This window comes from Lissotriton vulgaris, chromosome 6 (assembly GCF_964263255.1).
Source record: "Lissotriton vulgaris chromosome 6, aLisVul1.2, whole genome shotgun sequence".
Lineage (NCBI taxonomy): Eukaryota > Metazoa > Chordata > Amphibia > Caudata > Salamandridae > Lissotriton > Lissotriton vulgaris.
This window is the reverse complement of record NC_141694.1, coordinates 1842943304-1842965217: the sequence shown is the minus strand read 5'-3', so window position 1 is coordinate 1842965217 and position 21914 is coordinate 1842943304. Positions and strand designations below refer to the sequence as shown.

The 21914-nt window shown below is 49.1% G+C and overlaps 1 protein-coding gene across 7 annotated transcripts in view; it reads right to left on the bottom strand.

Moving 5' to 3' along the window:
* LOC147709622 (sterile alpha motif domain-containing protein 12-like) overlaps window positions 1-21914 on the bottom strand; it is a 184053-nt gene that overhangs the window by 51847 nt on the left and 110292 nt on the right. For 6 of the 7 annotated variants that reach the window (XM_086925521.1, XM_086925520.1, XM_086925523.1 and 3 more), the window contains one exon: window positions 18007-18147. In XM_086925521.1, coding sequence (XP_086781647.1) covers window positions 18007-18147 — 141 coding nt within the window. Of the gene's footprint in view, window positions 1-11603; window positions 11675-18006; window positions 18148-21914 lie in introns of all 7 variants that reach the window. The other variant, XR_015296562.1, reaches the window with a different exon arrangement.

Here is a 21914-nt window from a genome sequence, read left to right as displayed (position 1 = left end):
TCTCAAGGCGCTTCTACGAATACCGCTGTGGAACCCATCCTAGCTTTCCCTGTGTGGCGTCCACTCCTGGGCACCCCCAAGGTGGAGGCCAGACATCCTTAGCGTTGTGGGGGCCGTTGTGGAGATTAAGCAAGCTATTGCCGAGAGTTGCAGAGTGGGACTCCATGATTGGAATAGGCACCGAGCCGAGAATGATCAGGTCCGTGGAATTTTGAGCCCAAGACCCGCCAAGGCGGGGAATTGAACCCTGGTCCCGGGCTAGACCTCTGCATCAGGGTCTGCCGCTCTAACCATTGAGCCACACTTCTCCACTCCAGCCCTTCTTTCACCCTTTGTCCTCAGGCCAGGTATCCCCTCCCACCCTCCTCCCCCCCCACTCATAGGGGACCGGCTTCTTCTACTCAAGGCTGTGTGTCTTTGAGAGTCTGTGCCTCGTCCTTGCCTGGCCTTGAGAGCGGAGCCTCTCTGTCCACCCCTGCTCGACTTTTTTTTAGCTCTCTCTCTCTGTCCCTGATGGCAGGTGCGGCCTTAGGCATGTGCAAGCTGTGCACGTGCACAGGGCCACCACGCCAATATATATCCTTAATATAGTAATCCTCTGAGGATGGATACATATTTGCGTGGCGGCCCCTGGCAGGGGTTTGGTGGCCTCTGGCTCTGTTCCACTTCCAAACACCCTAAACCCCCAGCCCCCCCCCCCCCCTTCACTGGCCTCCGCGCTCCGCTCCGCCCTGCCCGGACCCCCTCGTCCGGGGCCCCCTACCTACGCTCCCTGCACAGGGCCGCCATGAGCCTAGAGCCGCCCCTGCTGATGGATGTCTCCAGGGTGCGGCCATGTGTCGCGACCTGTGCAACACAAGTATACTCACCACTGTACTCGAGGGTGCACACTGCCCCATCATATCAGTTATCTGGCACAGGCCCTTTTACGCATACCCTTGAAGGGAGAGGGCCCACAACCCCCCACCCTATAAAACCCTACAGTACCACATACCTGGGGTCCTCATTTTCACTCTGATAAGTTGTGTGCTGTGAGTGGAGCGTTACACGTGTGTGTGTGATGCGCATGGAAGACAGTATGTAGTGAGCAATGTTCTATGCATAACAAAAGTTTCCCTCTGTTCTCGTGATCCATTCCCCGTGGACGAACAATGTGGGGGGGAAACTCCCCCCAAACCCTCTGAGTGACTGGGGCCGGTGGAAGCTACATCAGTTGCCTGCCACAGCATCCCTCCTGCGAGGAGCCTGCCTGGCACAAGGCCTATACTCTGGAGACGCCATGTTGTGCCTGGCATCATGGAAAGGACAGGCCGTGTGCTGTGAGCGCAGCACTGAAGTTTGCATGGGGCCACCTGGAGGGAGTGAACCTGCCAGGAGAACACTGCAGCTAAGGGCTGCATCCCTGAGAGGAACCTGTTCACGTAAATATCACGGAATTGCATAAATGCTCAAAGGTGAAGACCTGAGACAGTGTCCAGCCTAGCGCTTCATTTAGACCAGCGGCACTTATTATTGGGGACCAGGACTTTTCATAATCGATCAATCAACTCGGAATTGTAGAGCACACCTAGTCACCTGCGAGGGTATCCAAGCGCTATGTTCTTGCTGGGATCAGTCAAAAAGCCAGGTCTGGAACCCCTTTCTGAATTCAGGCAGAGAGCGGTGATGGGGAAGGTCTTTCCAGGCCTTGGCGGCGAGATATCGAATTTTGACCCACAGCAAGAGAAAAAGACTAAAAAAAGGGAGAAAGAAGTAAGAAGATAATAGGGAAACAGTGACAAAAGGGGGAAATAGATGAAAAAGAGCCTGGAAAAGTGAGATGAAGAGACAAGGAGTGGAGGGTGGAGGACAAAAGAGGCCAGAGGTGGAATCAAGACTGAAGATTGGAGCCAGGCTCACAGTAGTTACCAATGGCAGCAATGAACTAACGCATTCCATCCAGTAGGTGGCGCTTGGCTCATGAAACAATCCTTTCAATGCCTGCAGGGCAGTAATGGGCAGATGTCCAGTCATTGCCGAAAGTGCTGACCTTGAAAAGGGCACATTGGTGCAAGAGCCCAGTGCTTCATCTGTAAAAAAAAATAAGTGCCATGGCCTTCCTCAGGAAGCCACTGCAGCCTGAACCACACATTACCCCTGCCACCACTGCCAGTGACAGAACCAACACAACTGCTAACCATCGCACTCTAACAAGAATGACAAGTCAGACTAATCCAGGCCCCCAAAGCTATAAAAAGGGCCTGGGCGGCAGGTATTTGTCCTTCAAAATGTTTATTTAATTAATAACTGCTGTGTGCTCATCTTTAATTCAGACAAACGGCGCCACCATGTGGCAGACTGTCATAAGTGCCGGTGTTGGCAATGAAGTGCCGGTACTGTACACCGGAAACTACCAGCTCAAATTAAGCACCGGAAGAGTCACATATACAATGTGGGTGCAGTGGGCAGTACTAGACCAAGGATATATGTTTGAAATCACAGACAATATAATCGTGGCACAGCGGAAAAGGGGACATGTACAACAGAAAGTGCTGCCCTTCAAAGCTGGCACAGCTGTGCACAACTGGGGGGAGCGCTGTCTGGTGGAAGCACCATCCTTGCAAGGTTGGCACAAGAGGGTGGCACCAGGGCCAGGGAGCTGCATCGCTGGAGTTTATTCCTGAAATGGCACGCAGCAGGGCAGAGCCGGTGGCTGGAATGACCACCCCAGGAGCGTTGGCACAGGTGGGCAGTACCATGCGAATGCACCACTGGAAGTACTGTTCTTACATTCTGGCACAGCTGAGCTGTGCTACACACGGCTAGAAGCGCAACCCTCGCAGTGCTGGCACAATAGGACAGTAATGGGGGTGAACAGAATGAAGGGCTGTCTCCTTGTGCTCCCAAAGGTTCCTAAGGGGGGGGTTACAAAAGGGGGTGGTGATGGACGGAGCATCTGAATCAATCAAACGCTCACACCCAGTCAAAAGATCTGGGTTTAATCCATCACCGTTTTTTAGCCCACTCTGCAACCCCAGTTCAGACATGGCTATATGCAAATCAGTCTGACCCTGTGCCTCATGGGAATAGTCCAGCCCGAACTGCCAAGCCATGTCTTCCCTGGACCGGAAACAAGCTTCCGAGGATCGGTTTCTGGCATCCAGCCGTCTTCAGCCCGGCTTGCTTGAATCCAGTGGCAAAGTGAGCAAGGGACTCATGTCTGAGCATACCCTGCCACACTTATGGCGGCCAAAAGCGGTACAAAAGGGGGTGGTGATGGACGGAGCATCTGAATCAATCAAACACTCACACCCAGTCAAAAGATCTGGGTTTAATCCATCACCGTTCTTTAGCCCACTCTGCCACCCCAGTTCAGACATGGCTATATGCAAATCAGTCTGACCCTGTGCCTCATGGGAACAGTCTAGCCCGAAATGCCAAGCCATGTCTTCCCTGGACCCCTTTTGTACCGCTTTTGGCCGCCATAAGTGTGGCAGGGTGTGCTCAGACGTGAGTCCCTTGCTCACTTTGCCACTGGATTCAAGCAAGCCGGGCTGAAGACGGCTGGAATGCCAGAAACCGGTCCTCGGAAGCTTGTTTCCGGTCCAGGGAAGACATGGCTTGGCAGTTCGGGCTGGACTGTTCCCATGAGGCACAGGGTCAGACTGATTTGCATATAGCCATGTCTGAACTGGGGTGGCAGAGTGGGCTAAAGAATGGTGATGGATTTAACCCAGATCTTTTGACTGGGTGTGAGTGTTTGATTGTTTCAGATGCTCCGCCCATCACTACCCCCCTTTTGTACTCCCAAAGGTTCCTGGCACTGCAGAAAAGTGTTACTTTCTGAGATGATGGTGAGAAGCCTCTCCGTCGCGAGCAGGACAGGTGGCGTGTGAGGCTGCTGTAAGGTAAGGTCACGCGTGCTCTGAGACAATGCAGCTGTCCTCAGAGGCAGCTGCTCTGACAGAAGCCCCTGTTTCCGACAGCGGCCTCGTGTCCTCTCGGGCCGATGACAGCCCAGCATCCTGAGACGTGCGGGGGCGGCCACCCCCTCCTGCCTCGTCACCCTGACAGGGAGCAGGGTGCCCTTATCACCTTGACAGCACGACCTATCCGCAGGAGGCGCCATCGGCTCGCAGGACTGCGAGTGACACTCCATCCTGCGTGGGACGTACGGCGAGGCAGCGCTTCTGAACTCGAGGGAATGAGAAGCCAGCTTCAGGGCGCTAGACCCAAGGGCGAGAGCGCTGGTCCTCGCGGGCCAAAGTCTGAATTGGATACAAGTGGGTACAGGCCGTATGCGCCCGCGATCTTTAACTCCCCCTGCTTATGACGTCACAAATGAGGTGGAGAAAAGAGTGGAGTTCTCACGCTCAGCCAATCCTTGGCCTCTCCGTCGGCGAAGGCAAATTTGAGCTCCCAGCACATTAAGTGCTCCAAGTGTAAAATTATACATTACAAAAAATCTAAGCAAACAAGGTCCCGGGGGTTGTGTTGGTGGCATTGCTACTTCTGAGGTAGTGTCTGTCGCCTGGGCCCTGTCGGTTTCGGTTTGCTATCTTTAGAGGCTCCCAGGGTTACTTTGAAAGTTGTATATCAGTATATTAAGGACAAACATCTCGTGAAGATAAGTGCCTATAGGTGAACAGAGGTTTACTATTCTTAACTCCACTTTTACGTACCTTGAGGATCTATAGTACCTCTAGTAAACCTGTACTTACCTATGTACTCTCACCCAGGGCTTTAAGTGGAATGAAAAAACTGGGGGTCTCTCAAAAGGGCCTGACTGATGTATTTAAGGGCGAGGCTTAAAAACACCTATGCTAAAAATCTGTGCTTATTTATTTATTTATGAGCTTATAAAGCGCATTTATGCCCGAGGGCGTCCTGGCGCTGCGTACTGAATCCAGAGCTAGACGGGGGGGGGGGGGGTTAATCCATGAACTACCAGGTCTTGAGCCCCTTTCGGAATGAAAGAAGCTCTGATGTGTTTCTAAGATGCCAGGGCAGGTTATTCCAGGCTTTTGCCGCACAGAAGCTACTTCCGCCCCACCTGGCCTTCCTTACACGAGGTACCAAAACTAGTCTGTCGGCGGCTGAACGAAGTGCCCTGCCCGGCACATACCATTTTATCCCAGTGTTCAAAAACTCTGGGCCTATGCCCTTCAGGGCTTTAAAAACTGTGCACAGACCCTTGAACTGAGCACGTCTTGGTACCGACAGCCAGTGTAATTGTCTTAGCCCCTCACGTACTGACATAAACCTAGGAATCAGGCTTAGCATAGTGTGCCACCTGACTGCTATTTTGCTGCTTCTGTCATTGCATCCAGATGTATAACACAACAAGTAACACTACACCTACAAGCCAGAACTACTGGCTTTGCCAATGGTTGTTAGTTGCATAAGATAAATAAGCAACAACTATGGCTTCGTTGTATATAATATTCAAAATACTTCAGTTGAGAAATGATGAGGCTGTGAAAGAACTATGACGAGTCTCTTTGAAGTGACATCAAAGGCAGTGAAGGGTGGCCCTGCTGCAGAGCTAAGATATTCTTTTCACCCTTAGAGATTGGGCAATTATGGAGAGTCCGATAGAGACCCGTCAGCTTTTGAGAACCTTTTTAGAACTTTTTTTCAGCACCGGCAGGATCCGGCTCACTTAAAGCCTTGTTCTCACCTTTACGATATTGAGGTCACATTATTTTGTCCCGGGTGTGCTGGTGGCGCACGTGCCTTGGAACAGGAGCCCGATGATGATCCGGATTAGGAAGTGATAGAGATACCTTCAAGCACACCCTGGCATTGTTAGGTGGTGGGAGACACATTTCTGCGTCCCTTGGATTCACTAGCAGGTGAGCTGGGGCTGTAATTCGACTGTCTTTTGGTCTGTGTAATGCTATATACTTGATAATTTAGAAATAACCCTTTCAGCTCCGAGTGCTGACAGTAAGGAGCATTCAGGGACTGATTTACAAAGGTAAATTTACACTATTGTGTAAGTTTACCATATTTTGTAATTCACAAAGGAAATTACCAGTATTATCTTTATGAGTGCAGAGTGTCTGCACATAAACATGTAGGTCTTTTTATGTTACGTTATAGAGTTTATAAAGCGCATGGCTGCCCCAACAATTGGGCTTCCCAGTGCTGGGCCCAATGGATGAACCAATTGCAACCGCTGCCAGGTGGAGAAAAGCCATGTCATCAGGGTTATCCTAAAATGCAGGTGTGGAGTCTCCGCACTCGTAAAGATACTACTCGTAAATCCATTTATGAATAGCAAACAATCGTTAACTTACGCAAAAGAGTGAGTTTACCTTTGTGAATCAGGCCCTCGTATTCTTTTATCAAGCTTACACACCAGGAAGCTTAACATGGATTTTTATTTCCATCACACAAGCTCCCTTGCAGGAAGAAGAGATGTAACAGTTGAAAATTATGTGTTAACAAGGGAGAGAGTACGGGATTTATTCACGGTATGTGAAGGGAGTATACTCCAAGTCCCCTGGGCTAGGTATCTGAGTAACAAAAAGAGGAGTATCACCAGAGAGGGTCATAGATTCTGAATAAGATGTGTATTTGAGAAAAGGAAAGGTTTTCCTTTTATAAAAAAAACCCTCACTCACCAGCCTAGTGGTGACATGCTTCATCATTGGGGTCCACCCTGATGACCGAGTGCCATCAGGGTGACCATGGATATATAGGTGAGTGGTCACATAGATAACCATGGTCATAATCACCTACTAGTATCTCAACACCATTTTTTAGCATTGTCCAGTAGCTTGCGAATAAAGTTTTTTCCTCCAAGTTATCCCAGGACAATTTTTAACATTTTCTTTGCACCTATCACTCACAATAACCTGCTCCACTGTAGTTTAGGTGTCGCAGCACACCCTGATGGCACTCGGTCATGGATACCGTGCACATTTGCTAGTGCATCAACTTCCTGAGCTTTTCCGAAGTTGTGCATTTGGCTACTTGTACCAGCCCTGAGCAGCATTTGCACTGAAGAATGTGCACCTACACTCCACGAGTGTTCCATGAGCCCGTTTCTAGCATTTCTGCTTGAGGCCCCTTCACGATCCCTGGTCCGTCAACTGGTGGGTCCCCACGAAGGTAACTCTTCTTTTCCTTGGGCTTCCCTGGTTGCTTCAGACATGCCCCGACTTCCCACCAAGTGGTGAGTCCCTCAGACCTTGCTTGTCTGCACCAAAGCCAATCTCTGCTTTCTGCATGGGTTGTTGTTGCCATGGCTTGTTGGGTCCAATCCGGAAACCGACACCACAGCACTCGACATCCTTTGATGGGACAGCTCGAATCCAGCACCTGGTTGTTGCCGATGCCTCCTGGTCCTCGGGGCTGAAGAGTCAAGCTTCACCTTCTTCACCTGAAATCACCCGACGCCATTGAAATTGACGACGAAACCAGACACGAAAACACACCTATGCACCTGGCTTCCCTGGGTAAGGTAACCCAGGGCTCCAGTGCTCCCGTGGGTATTTACTCTAGAACCTCCTAGTTCTAAAGGGGTTTGCTCCAAGTCCTCTTCTAAGTGTCCTTTATCTTTAAAATTCCAAACGCGACTTTCCCCTTAGAAGCTAGTGCACGTGTGAGCTCAGTCCTGCTCCAGTACGCAGAGGAAGGAGAGCTCACACCATGTACATGGCAGCCAGAGTGCAGGTGTGAGCAGACTCCCGCTCCAGGGTGCACAGGAAGGAAGGCTCAAGGCAGGCCAGAGTGCACGCGTGAGCAGAGTACCGCTCCAGGGTGCACAGGAAGGAAGGCTCCAGGCAGGCCAGAGTGCAGGTGTGAGCAGACTCCCGCTCCAGGGTGCACAGGAAGGAAGGCTCAAGGCAGGCCATAGTGCACGTGTGAGCACAGTCCCGCTCCATGGTGCACAGGAAGGAAGGCTCGAGGCAGGCCAGAATGCACGTGTGAGCACAGTCCCGCTCCAGGGTGCACAGGAAGGAAGGCTCAAGGCAGGCCAGAGTGCACGTGTGAGCTCAGTCCCGCTCCAGGGTGCACAGGAAGGAAGGCTCGAGTCAGGCCAGAATGCACGTGTGAGCACAGTCCCGCTCCAGGGTGCACAGGAAGGAAGGCTCAAGGCAGGCCAGAGTGCACGTGTGAGCTCAGTCCCGCTCCAGGGTGCACAGGAAGGAAGGCTCGAGGCAGGCCAGAGTGCACGTGTGAGCTCAGTCCCGCTCCAGGGTGCACAGGAAGGAAGGCTCCAGGCAGGCCAGAGTGCACGTGTGAGCTCAGTCCCGCTCCAGGGTGCACAGGAAGGAAGGCTCCAGGCAGGCCAGAGTGCACGTGTGAGCTCAGTCCTGTGCCAGGACGCAGAGGAAGGAGGGCTCGCACCATGTACAAGGAAAGCAGTGACGTCCCAATGCGTGCATCCAGGAGGACACTTAGGGGGAAACGCAGCAACAAAAGCCAGGCAGTGCTCCCAAATCTTTCAGGAAAAGTCCTTTGTAGAGTATCCACCTGGTAAAAATCTAAAGGTAGCCTTCCGGTGGGCCTTTCACCAATGTCAGTCATCAGTCCTTCTCCCTGTTATCATTTTTTAACATTGTTATTTTTATTTTAGAGTTTTATATATCGCAAACTAGACCCGAAGATATCGGGTATCAGAGCGCTTTACATAGCACCGTTTTAGTTACATGAGGACACACATTCATTTTTTTGTTAGGCACGGGGATAATTAATTGATTTGCCCAGAATCACAGGATATTAAGCATGGTTATGAGACTCGAACATGGTTCCCCAGCTTCGACCTCGACCGCTCTTGCCGTTAGGACACATAATGAGTCAAGGCAGCATCATAAAGGTTTATGTTAACGGTTTATTACAATGCATGGGGTGGATCCCCACAGACACCATCTACAGTCATGATCTTTTCACCTATGAATCACTGACTTCAGGTTTGCTAGTCTCGTTAGTTTAATGGAAGCAATACAAGACTACAGCACCCAGAATGCATTAGGCTATCACACAACGGTCAGGACTGGAGCCACATACAGAAGTTACCTGTAGGGCGGTGGTCAACCTAAAAATGCCAGGAACAAGCAGGATAGCAATACTCTCACACTCCTTCGTCTCTCTGTATGACCTCACTCAAATGTACCTTTCCATACCTAGGAGCCCCTCCTACAATACCAGCCTCTCTTGCATATGTCGGTCTGTGCTAGTCTGGCAACAACGGACTGTCCCTCGCTAAGTGTACTCCTCAAGTGATACAAGCCAAGATCTCCCTGAAACGAGTAACAATGTTGAAACATTGAATATTGTAGGGGCAGAGAACCTCATGTGACTCCTACAAACTGTGAACCTTGCACACCATGACTGTCTGGCCTACCCATGTGCTCTTCCAGAGTAGACCCAACAATCCTTGGACTCACTGGCAGCGCCCCATGATTATATACGAGCAATGTCACGTGAAGCCTGATCATTGGGTGACCTGTAGCACAGGTAAGTTCCCCCTACACTGACTGCATAGGTTTCTCTCACTCGAGACTCGGTCCGAGCAGCAATATCTCGCGAGGCCTGTAAAACCAGAGTGGTGTAGCGGCTGCATGCGCTGTGCTAGCAACGTTCACTGTGGAACTGGTGGAAACTGGATTGACATATCCTGGCACCAGAACCTTGCTAGCCTGTTGTCCACGAGCACACACTCCGACTTACTTTGTCTCCAAATGACACAACAGGGGACATATACAAGGGAAGCTGAGTGAGGACAGATAATGACAATTAATGGGGGAAATGGGGATCTTGAGATAACAAGAGACATAAAGATTCCTAGTTTCCCATGAAAGCAAGCTCTTGTGTAGCGCTAGTTCTCAGGAAAAACGTGCACACGATGTGAGTAAAAGTTATGCTACTACACACAACTCTACCGGACATGGATGCCCCGGAGGTTTGGTACCCCTGGGGGACTTTCCAACTAGTACCCGGTTCAGTCAATGAGAGACTAGCCAGGTCCTCAGCAGTTGTCCCTCATGACTGTATCCAGTAGTTCCCGCCTTTCCTCTGACTGCCAGAGCCTTTAGTTGAACTAGCCTCTGGCAGCCTGGAGTACCATTTGCACTTGGGTGAGACTTCTCTTCAGTTTGGGTGGAAGGTTCTTGGTTTTAAAGATTGTGAAACCCAACCACACCCTATATATGTATCAAGCAAATTTGCATTCGCAAACGCCGAAATTCACAGAATTTCGGCGTTTGCGAATTTGCCAAATGGTATGTATTAAGGAAAATCTGGAATTGCTAAATTTGCGATTCCTTATTTTGCAATTGCATTTAAGGAATCGAAAATTTTGCGATTCCATAAATGCAATGTATGAAGCAAAAAAAAATGCAATTGTCCTTAAGGAATTGCAAATTACCACCAACTTCAAGTTGGTGGTAATTTGCGAATCTCTTGAAAAATGCAAATTTTTGCGTTTTTCAACGTGCCATGTGACGCACATACACGCCCTTAAGGCAGAGTTCTTCAAACTATGGGTCGCGCCAACACCAGCCCAGGGGGGAGCCTCTCCTCTCTAATCCCTTTGTTCCCTGCGCCCATTGCAACTCTTCGTGGATAACTCCGGTATGGTTGGAGGGGGCAGGGAGGGGAAATCGATGGGGCACTACTGCCTGTTCTTTTGTCTAGTTAACTCTCCCAGGAGGAGGTTAATTCATAGAGCTGACATGCTCAGCTGCAGTGGGAGGCAAGGAGTCTCCTCTGCTAAAACCGAAAGTAAACAAACAGACACGCTTTCGGTTTTAGCAGAGGAGACCCCTTGCCTCCCACTGCAGCTGAACCATTTCAGCTCTAAATTTACCCCCTCCTGGGAGAGTTAGATAACAGAGGCACAGCAAGTGCTCCATGGACCCAATTGCAAGCAATAGAAATAGGCATGTGATATTAGCTGGGTAGCTAACAAAAGGTAGAATTGAGGTGCGGTAACCAGCAGATTTAACAGAGGTTCAGAGACCAATGCTACCAATGCAGCTGCTACACCACTGCGAGCTACGCTTATGTAAGATACATTTAAAAAAGCCATACATATCCCCAAAAGTCAAGATGTACATTCGAAAAGTAATGTGAACACCTGTATTGGATGGAAGAGAACGTCAAATATTTGCAAATTGGTCGTTTTGGTTAAAAGTGCATTCCTGGGTATCAAAATCCCAAAATAACTGCCAGAACTAGGAAATAAGAGGCAGAGCAATCGTTTCTTAAATTGTGACAACAAACAAACAAATAAATACATACATCCATGCTGTTGCCCACATTTGTTTAGGTGGTTACTGCTGTATGTTGTAAATAGCGTGTTTCTATCATTCATTTTTAATGTGTAAAAGTCTATTGCAGACATTTTGCAGACAAAATGTTTATGCATCATTCGACATCTATATAAAAAATTTATTTTAGATCAATACATGACCTCACATATGAGAAATAGAAGGGTGTGACAGATTATTTGCAGTAATATTAGTCAGTGCTTAATTTGTAAAATATAAAGTGCAGGTGCTCAAATGTTTGTTGGAGGCCACGCCCACTTTTCTCTGGCTCCACCCACTTTCCACTGGCTCCACCTACATCATCAACTGGCACTGCTAAACGTCAGAAGTAATATATACCTGATCTGAATTTCTGCAAGGGAGCCTTCCTCATAGTAAGGTTTTGATAGGAGGTTCTCCAATTCTTTGCCCTATGAACATTTTTAAAAAGATTAAATCAAAAGTGCATTTAAAGCACAATTTTGGAATAAATTAGCTAAAATCACTAATGCATTGAAAAGGGACAATTTTAGTGCTGTATGTGCTGTTTGACAATACGGGGGTAGGGTATGCCATTTTTAACAGAGTCTATGAGTTCAAAGGAACATTTTTTACATAGCTTATGTGGCAAAATAAACCAAAATGTTGTGAAAACACTCTGAACAGATAAACTGAAAAAAATCATGCAATACACTTGAATGAGTCAGTCACAGTCACTTCCAGCGGCTGAAGGGGTATGGGGATTATTCAGTATAGTCAGTTGCGGCTGGTGACATTTAAAACTGGTGGTGAGGGGTAAAACAATTGTCATACTTCACTGTGGCGAGCGGAGCGAGCGAGGCTGAACCTCCCTAAGGGGGGTTCTCCAAGAAAATTTTGAAAAAAGAGTAGGCAACGGGTGTATTTTCAAGCAAATTTGAGAGTGTGACACTATTCCAGAAGTGCTGCAGGCTGTGCTCAAAATAGTTAGTAAATTAGCAAGGATATAAGGTGCCAGTGGGTCATCCGGTCACTTTATGTCAGGGGGTCGCTTTATGTCTATCAGGAGTGAGTTTAAACAAATGGCCAACCCCAGCACAGAATAACGGGACATTTAAAGACGAACCGCTATGGTGACCCGGGGTAGATGGGAGGCGGCTCCCAGCCAGAGGTTCTGGGCAGAGGGGACGGTGGAGTCAAAGGGAGCCAGAGGCACCGGGGTTCAGGGTATCAGTTAAGGGTAAGCTATGAGGAATGGCGACACTGAGTGATATGGCCCTAGGGTGTATTCATTCATTTCTACAAAAGAAGTACTGTTTAAAGATTATGCTTTGATGAAGACAAGGGTCTTAAAATGAGGATCGTTTGAGCGCTATAAAGCAAACACCACAAACCACACAGGCAAAAAACAAAAGGGGTGACAGTCCGAGTACAAGGAACACTGTACAAGTTATGTAAGGGAGCAAAAACACACAGGAACAATGAGCACACGTATGCTTAAATTAAAGGCAACAATAAGAGAACACCTACTGATGCACACACCTTAGACGTTCCACCTTCCAATGTTAATAAATGTGCACCACTGATGTGGGTGAAAACGACTGCTACGATTTACAGCAATGAAACGATTCATTTTGTAACGTCAGAATTATTATCTAAGTTCCATTCTCGAAGCATTAGGCCCTTGCAAAAAAACAATCGCACTAACAGTGTTAACGATCTGATTGGCAAAAAATATTTTGTTCAAATGTATTTGTGTAGATTAGCAAAAAATGGGCAATTAAAAAAATATGAACTACAGTATTGTGGAACAACGCACAACAATGACACTGAATACATTTAACATATCCTAAACATTAGGACTACAATAGTAATTAGTTAGGGGAGCACCTACAGCTTCCTCACTTCCGCCTTCATTGTGTTTCCTTACTTTGAGCTCTCAGTACCTGACGGCACCGGCACCAGGCCAGCGACAAACAAGGTATGCAGCTTCTTATTCATAATGGGAGAAGGGAACCACAAGCACCAGCGTGCAGAGGGTCATCGGGTAAAAAAAAAGGCAGGCTGGGTCTAGTAGAAAGATTGATGAATGGTATCAATCTATTTATAAAGCTCAACTGTACCAGACAGTTCGAGATTCCATGTGCCTCTAAAACTCAGTTTTTCTTTCGTCAGGCGATTTTGTCCGTGGTCAAATCACTTCTCAAAGCTAGAACCCGCCATTTATCCCGGCATTATCTCTATAGGAAAATACCACCAGCATGATTTATTAACTCATTGTCAGTGAAAGTGCGCTTTTGAGTGTTCTATCCGAAGTTACCGATCTACTGTTTTTGGTCATGGTTTAGCACAATTATCCTTTGGCAAGTAACAGATGCGTGTGATTTGAAATAGATGAAAAAGACAGAAGCATGCTTTCCCACATTTGTGTGTTTCTATTTGGTATGTAAATATAGCGCTCTACAAGCTAGGAGCCTGCTTCAGTGTGCTATTTCGACCAAGGAATTATCTTGGTTCGGACTATCATCAACAAAACATTCGCTTTGCCTGCCAAGTCTGGCTGAATGCTTAGCAGCTGGATACACAGTCTGACTGACGGGAATGAATGAAGCAGGGGCTCTCTGCTGAGGAGGGGGGCACGGAGGAGGGAAGGTGACTGGAGAGGAATAGGGGAGCCCGAAGGCTATTGCCAGGACAGGCGAGGAGGAATCCCTGAAGAAACTAAAGCGTCGCTAAGCTCCACTCGGCCGGACTGGTTGGTACCCAGTAATTAATGATGATGGGCTACCATTTTTCTCCATTCGACCCAGAAGCGGTCCCTGTAGAACTGGCTGGAGATTCTGACCAGGGCTGCGTAACTGCATCAATTAACAAATGGCAATGCCTTTGTTTAACTTTGCCTTTGAGGTGAGAAGCTGCGAATAGGGAGATTTGGAAAATCGTTACTCGCAGAAGCGTTGGATTCCAACCCCAATCAGTGCAAAAAATCGATGAGGGCAGAGTAGCGTTCTCTCATTAATAACTGTTTTTTTCCCCCACGGAAGCTGGAGTTAATGCTGGGAGACAACTACTAGGCCAGCCAGGCAGGCGCTGGTCTGACATTCTTCAGTGAAAGTGAAACTGAATAAATCACAGACATCGGACTATGCTGCGAGTGACTATGAGGATCCTAATAATCGTCGCTCTTATACGGTATACATTTATTATGGAGCCGGACGCGGCCTTGGGGTGATTTGCTCGTAACTCGCATAGATATATATATATGTTTATTATTATGGGGCCGTGGGTCGGAGGTGAGCTGCCTGCCTGCCTCGCCTCCTCCAGTCCCACGGTCCACGCCGGTGAAACTGCAGCTGGCTGGAGCAATATCACGCGCTCCCCCCCAAAAAAGTGTTGGTTTTGGCGCGGTCGGTGGCAGCATAGCACAATTGCAAATGGGTAGGATTCCCTAGTTAGCTGGCTGGCTCCTGGCTTCGCTTAGCTACTGCACTTATTTTTGCTGAACTTAAAAGTGCTTAACAACTTTAGTTCTAATCTTCTCTTACCGTTACTCGTGGTGGGCGTGGGCCAGTCGGACTCGGCAGGGACACACACACTGCTGGCTGCACTGCACACTGCTGCCTTGTGCCTTTGCTTAGTATGTATGTTACATACTACTACAATTGATTAGGCGCAGCGGCGGCCTGGTGGCGATGCTGCTTGCTACGAAACCGCAGTCTGCCAGACAGACAGTTGATGATGCCTGCACAGTCACACAGCCTGGCTGCCCAGCTCTGCCCTTAATATCGTCGTCGGTCGGACTCGGGCCGGGTTGACTTAATGACGATGACTCGTGGGGAGCTCCGCCTGCGGTGGTTATGCAGGGGCGTGGCAACGCAAAGTGAAAATAATCTGCATGCGCTGCCGCGCTCACAGCTCCTAGCCCATTAGAACCCCTAGCCGGCCCCATGGCCCGCCCTGCTAGGCGCCCAAATACTGTGTTGATGTTGCGATTCCAAACTTCCGCGGCCCGCCCACTGTGGCAAACAGTCAACACTGCATCTCTGCTGCACTAGAAGGGCCGCGCGGCCGCCATGATGATGACATCTTTATTATATTTATTGAATTTGAATATTCTCTTCTTGGACTTGAGCAGCAGGGCTGCCTGCTGCAAGTGATTAACAGTTAGAGTCGCACTCGCAACAACACTGAGCGCCGTGACTCACACTCGACGGCGGGATAATACGTGTACCGCAGTAGTAAGGTACATTTTAAAAAACATAAATGTGGGCGTGCGCAGCAGATGCGTAGACCCGGCCCTGATAATTAAGTGCCGGTGCTAAGCACCGGCAAGCACCGGCACAAATTAAGCACTGAGTGAACTGTTATTGTGTTACATACTGAAAACACACATCACTATCCCTGAATATCCGATGTACACACATTTAGTATTTGACCAAAGAAGGCATGAAAGAGCGGAGACTGGATCATAAAATCAAAGCTGGTCCGAACAGGGGCCTCCAAAATACATTTGGCCCACAGGCCACAAAATCCTTAAAACGTCCCTGAAAGTTTCTTTTAAAATTACACAGGCAGGCGCGCAAAATGCCAGCCAGCCATGTGCTGTTTAAACAGCTTGCAAATTGCTAAATATGGTTATGAATAAGAAGTATGTATTCATTTGTAATGTGACTTTTCTGTCTTTGTTCCCTTTTATTATCAGTCATGGATTATTCATACAGCTCTAGACAACAATAAAAAGTTATTTCTATTTATATTTGCTGTTCAAAGTCTGCACAGATAAGTGCTGAAAATACAGCTTTAGGTGACTGCTTATTTTTATAAAATCTGTGACAACAAAATAATGAGCTGGCAACCCTAGTCATAAGACTGGAAGTTTGTTGAGGAATCAGCACATTATTTATTTCCTACACCCTGATCCCTGGTTACTTCCATAATAGCAATAGTTTAACACATTTGAAACCCTAATCTGCCGTCAATAACATGCTGAGTTACTTCAAGTGTCTGGGAATGCACCCTGCATTCAGACCACTCACTCCTCATTCTCGCCCTTCACTTTCACCCTCACCCAGCACTCACACTGATCCCGATGCACTCACACCATTCACCGACTTACCCTCCACTCACAGTGATCACTCTGCACTCACAGCAATCACAGTGCGCTCACACTGATCACCATGCACTCACACCATTCACCCGCTCACCCTGCACTCACACTGATCACCATGCACTCACATCATTCACCCACTTACCCTCCACTCACAGTGATCACTCTGCACTCACAGCGATCACAATGCGCTCACACTGATCACCATGCACTCACACCATTCACCCACTTACCCTGCAGTCACACTGATAACTATGCACTCACATCATTCACCCACTTACCCTCCACTCACAGTGATCACTCTGCACTCACAATGCACTTGCGCTGTTCACCCTGTACCTCAGCCCGCAGTCACAAGAGCACACTACTCAACCTGCACTCGTGACACTTCACTCACCTGTCCCCCTCACTGCTCCATCTGCAATCTCACTCCCATAAGCCCACCACTAACCATACATTCAATCGTCCCACTATGCACTAACATGCACACCCAAATTCATATGGTCACCTCACTCACCCCTGTACGGAATGTGCGCGTGGCGGTCAATTCCAGAAATTTCTGTCAGGTGGTGGGGGGGCCCAACATCTAAAAAAATTCAGCTGGGGGGCCCAACATACAAAAGTTTGAAGACCTCTGCCTTAGGGCATGTATGTGCGCCACATATGCACCCATGCTTATTTCAGGGGTGGAACAGGGTGTCCTTTGGACACCCCTGCACCCTTGGAATTATTCTCAATTTGCAATTCTCAAATTGAGAATAGCAAATTGCAAATTGGCCCATAGAAATGAATGGGAAAGTATTCCTTAATTGTGATTCACAATTTTCTAATCGCAATTAAGGAATACTAAGAATTCGCAAAAAAATTGCGAATTTGTACATACATCCCTATTTGCGATTCTGAAATAGCGATTTCTAAAAAATCGCTATTTCAGAATCGAAAATCAGGTTGATGATACATATGGCCCTTAGTTGCTCCAGTTTGGCGACCAGAGCTCCGGGAAGACAGGACAACATACTGAACTGTTAGCCTTCTCTCTGGCACCTGTACCCCACAGTTACAAGACAAACAGCAGTGTAACCCTGTGCCACATCCAAATCACAGAGCTAGGGCTTTTAATGTCTTGGGCTACTTCACCATCTCAGACCTAGAGTAAGTTTATCCACAGGGATCTATGCTGATATGGTGATCGTGTTGGTTGCACCTGGTGTGTAAGTCCTATAATCGCACGTGAGTGGTATTTTGGTCACCCGGGGGATGGTTTGATTTTTGTGTGCATATTCCTATTTTTACTGCCTTACTTTACCTGCCTGTAAAAATAACTTATTGAAGTCATATGATTGAGTAGACATTACGTTTGTGTGGGATTTACTCGGATAGACAGCGTCTGAGGTCTAACTACTATTATCTCCAAGAGCAAGTCTTGACTGCTAGACGGCCAACCTCTGAAAAGTAGGGAAAGCAAAGGGATCAACTTGGCCGCCCCATTACAGTGTAATCGTAGATGAGTCCTGAGCCCCAGGGCTAAAAGGCTGTACTCACCTGTAATCACCAGCTGCTGCATATTCCCAGGTCAATATGGAGGCCAGCTGGTCCACAGTCTCCTCCTATGGTGGTCGCACCGGTGCTGGACGGTCCACCATGAACCCACCACCCTCCTGGTGGAAGTAATGTTACCTTCAGTGATCAGCAGCAGATCCTCCACCTCTTGCTCCAATCGCAGTTTCAGGACCCGCTCCATCAGATCCCGCCGCTGGCTCTTCGCGCCGACGCCCATCTTCTCGAGCTTCTCGTCGGTGAGTCGCAGCAGCGCGCGCCCTACACCAAGACAATGCAGATGGAGTCAAGGAAGGTATTGCTTATGCATCAGAGGTATGCAGTAGAAGCACACAGCTTCACATGGAATCAAAACTAAAAAAGCAACAGTGGTGAGAAGAACAAAATAACAAATGTACCATTCTGAAACCACAAACAAAAAGAAGGAAAATATCCCAATAAATTGGAAGATGCATAAGAATGATAAATCCCAGCATTGCTTCAGGGAGGTTGTTCCAGAGGAGAGTTCTCAGAATGAACAAGCATAGGCAAATCTGAAACATCTGGCATCGGCCGCCAGTCTTTTGACTTCTTTCACAGTTTTTGCAAAACGTTATTGTTGGGGATACTGCCAGGCACTCGTCAGTCTACAACAAAAACACATTGGCTTAAGGCAAAAATATCTTTGGTCTGATGCTTTTTTTGTAACGTTAGATATGGACGAAAAGACAGATAAATATGGAAGCGTGCAAAGACTGATATAGAAGGTTGTATACATAGATAGTGTTTCACAGATAGATAGATAGATAGATAGATAGATAGATAGATAGATAGATAGATAGATAGATAGATAGATAGATAGATAGATAGATAGATAGATAGATAGATAGTTTTGTATATACAGAGTTGCAGATAGATAGCAAAATATGAATGTAACAGAGACAGACCAATAGATGAAGAAAGTTTGCTGAAAGCCCTTTGAACTAGGTAATTTTAGATGCGAGGAGTGGTGCAGGGCCCTCAAACAGGGAGACAAGTGGTTGGTGATCACCTTGAATGCTCATCCACGTAGGTATAGGTGGAAGTGTCTGTAGACCCATTTGATTGCAGGGGTCACCACTCCGTCCCCCTCTTGGGTTAGCACTGCCTCTATCCCCACAACATTTGCATCCACTACCAGCTCTGTTACTTTGTCTGGATCAAAATAAGCCATCATGGCTCCATTAAGCAGGGCTTTCTTGACATTCTTGAACGTTTCAGTCTCCTTGAGCCCCCGGTCCATTTTGCGTCTGCCTGCATGAGGGTACCAAGCGACTCTGCTAGCTTTACTAGGTTGGCGATGAACTGGCTGCAGTACGTGGCTATTCCTAAGCAGCTGCATATCTCTGGGGCATTCCTGGGAGTTGGGGCTTGTTGGATCACCTCTGACCTTCAAGGATCCATCTGAATGCCCTCCTTTGTAAACATATATCCAAAGAACTCAATAATTTTTTCAAAGAATGATGTGTTAGAGTGTAAGGACATATTTGCTTAGTCACCTTAGCGTCTCTTGTAGCCAGCAGTTGTGTTCTCCTAAAGGCGTCTAGCCTCCGAGGAGATGCCGAAGCTCAGGCATGTATATCTCCTCAGGTCAAGGTGCATCAAGTAGGTAATTATAAATCCGCTGTCCTCATCCAGTTGCAGTTGATAGTAGCCTGCATTCAAATCGAGTTTGGAAAACCAATGGGCCCCATTGAGTTTGGCACTTTTGTCATCCATGGTAAGAGTGAAGTGCGGCTCCCTTTTAATTGCCTTGTTGGAAAGGTGCATGTCAATGCATAGCTGGATTTTGCCTGGTTGTCTAGGTTTTGCTGCTATCGCCATTGGGGATACCCATGAGGTGGGGCCTGATACCTTCTCTATAACATCAAGTTTCACTGGTGATCTTGTTAGACACCCCACTCCTTGGACAGATCCAGGAATTGCCATACAATATCTTCCACTTGAGTGGCCTAGATGGTTTGGGTGAAGAACGATAGGCTAAGGTCCACTTGTGGGACACCCCCGCGCCGCACGGCCACCAGCTGCTGCGTGTGCCCCTTGCCTGCCCTCTGCCTCGCTGCCTGCCTCATTGCCGGTTGCCGGCTGCCTCCGCTCTGGTTGTTTTTGCCTTTGTTTTTACTGTAATTTGTGCCTGTTTAGTATATTTTCTTCGTGCCTGTGTTTTGGTTGTTTTTGCCTTTGTTTTTACTGTAATTTGTGCCGGTTTTGTAAATTTTCTTCGTGCCCGTGTTTTGGTTTCCTTCCTTGTTGTCCGCCTACCTCGCCGCCCCCCGCTCTCCCTTCCCGCCACCGCCGCTTTTCCCCGCCCCTTTTTCTATTCTGTACCCTCCCCGCTCCCGCCTCCCAGCTGCTCCGCCCACCCGTGCACTTGGCCTTAAATGGCGACCGTGCGACGCAGGTGAGTGTGACCCACTTGTGGGACACCCCCGCGCCGCACGGCCACCAGCTGCTGTGTGTGCCCCTTGCCTGCCCTCTGCCTCGCTGCCTGCCTCGTTGCCGGTTGCCGGCTGCCTCCGCTCTGGTTGTTTTTGCCTTTGTTTTTACTGTAATTTGTGCCTGTTTAGTATATTTTCTTCGTGCCTGGGTTTTGGTTGTTTTTGCCTTTGTTTTTACTGTAATTTGTGCCTGTTTTGTAAATTTTCTTCGTGCCCGTGTTTTGGTTTCCTTCCTTGTTGTCCGCCTACCTCGCCGCCCCCCGCTCTCCCTTCCCGCCACCGCCGCTTTTCCCCGCCCCTTTTTCTATTCTGTACCCTCCCCGCTCCCGCCTCCCAGCTGCTCCGCCCACCCGCGCACTTCGCCTTAAATGGCGACCGTGCGAACGCGCAGCGGTCACGCGCAGCGGTCACGCGCAGCGGGTGCGCCGTTTGTGCGCCGAAGGCGCGCCAAAGGTAAGCCCGTCTGCGCCCGTCCGCGACCGGATCGCGACCAGCGCCAGGACCCCTGGCCCACGAAGACCCCGACCTACCCGCCTGACGTACTCCGCCGCCTCCCTCATCGCACTCAACACCGGCCGACTCCCAGAATGCCACCAAGCCACACCACGACGCACCCACGGACCTTTCAGCTGCCACGCCTGCAAGTTCACCTGCATCCGGACCTGCCTCGCACCAGCACCCGCCAAGACGAACACCAGCAGCACCCACCTCAAGTGCATCCTGCTCAACACCCGCTCCGTCCACAGACACGCCATCGAACTCTGGAACCTTCTAGACGCCACAGCCCCTGACGTTGCCTTCCTCACGGAGACCTGGATGAACGCCTCTTCAGCTCCCGGCATCGCCATCGCTATCCCAGAGGGCTACAAGATCGTCCGGAGGGACCGAAACGCCAACCAGATGGGAGGAGGCATCGCCATCATCCACAGGAACACCATCCGTCTCACGACCAGCACCGACAACACCCTGACCAGCGCCGAACACCTGCATTTCCAGATCCACACCAACCCGAACACCACCCTCAGAGGCACACTGATCTACCGACGCCCTGGACCACGCACACAGTTCAGCGAGGACATCGCCGACTTCGTCAGCCCGCATGCCCTCCCCTCGGCTGACTACATCCTCCTGGGAGACCGCAACTTCCATCTGGAGAACAACAACGACCGCAACACCAGCACCCTGCTCGACAAGCTCGCCAACCTTGGACTCAAGCAACTGGTGTCCACCCCCACCCACCTCGCCGGACACACACTCGACGCAGTCTTCTCTTCCAGCACAGACATCGACTTCAGCCACGCCACAGAGCTTCAATGGACGGACCACAGCTGCGTCCACTTCACCTTCAAGAGAACGACGACCCACCAACACCAGCAACAGGCCGCCCGCAGAAGCTGGAACAAGATCACAGCAGACCAGCTCGCCACCTCCCTGAGCCAGCACCCTCCTGCCAGCTCAGCGAACCCCAGCCAGGCCGCCGACAACCTCACGAAGTGGATCAGCAACTGCGCGGACGAACTCGCCCCACTGAGGACCCCGCCTAGCAGACCCGGCAGCAAGAAGGCCCCATGG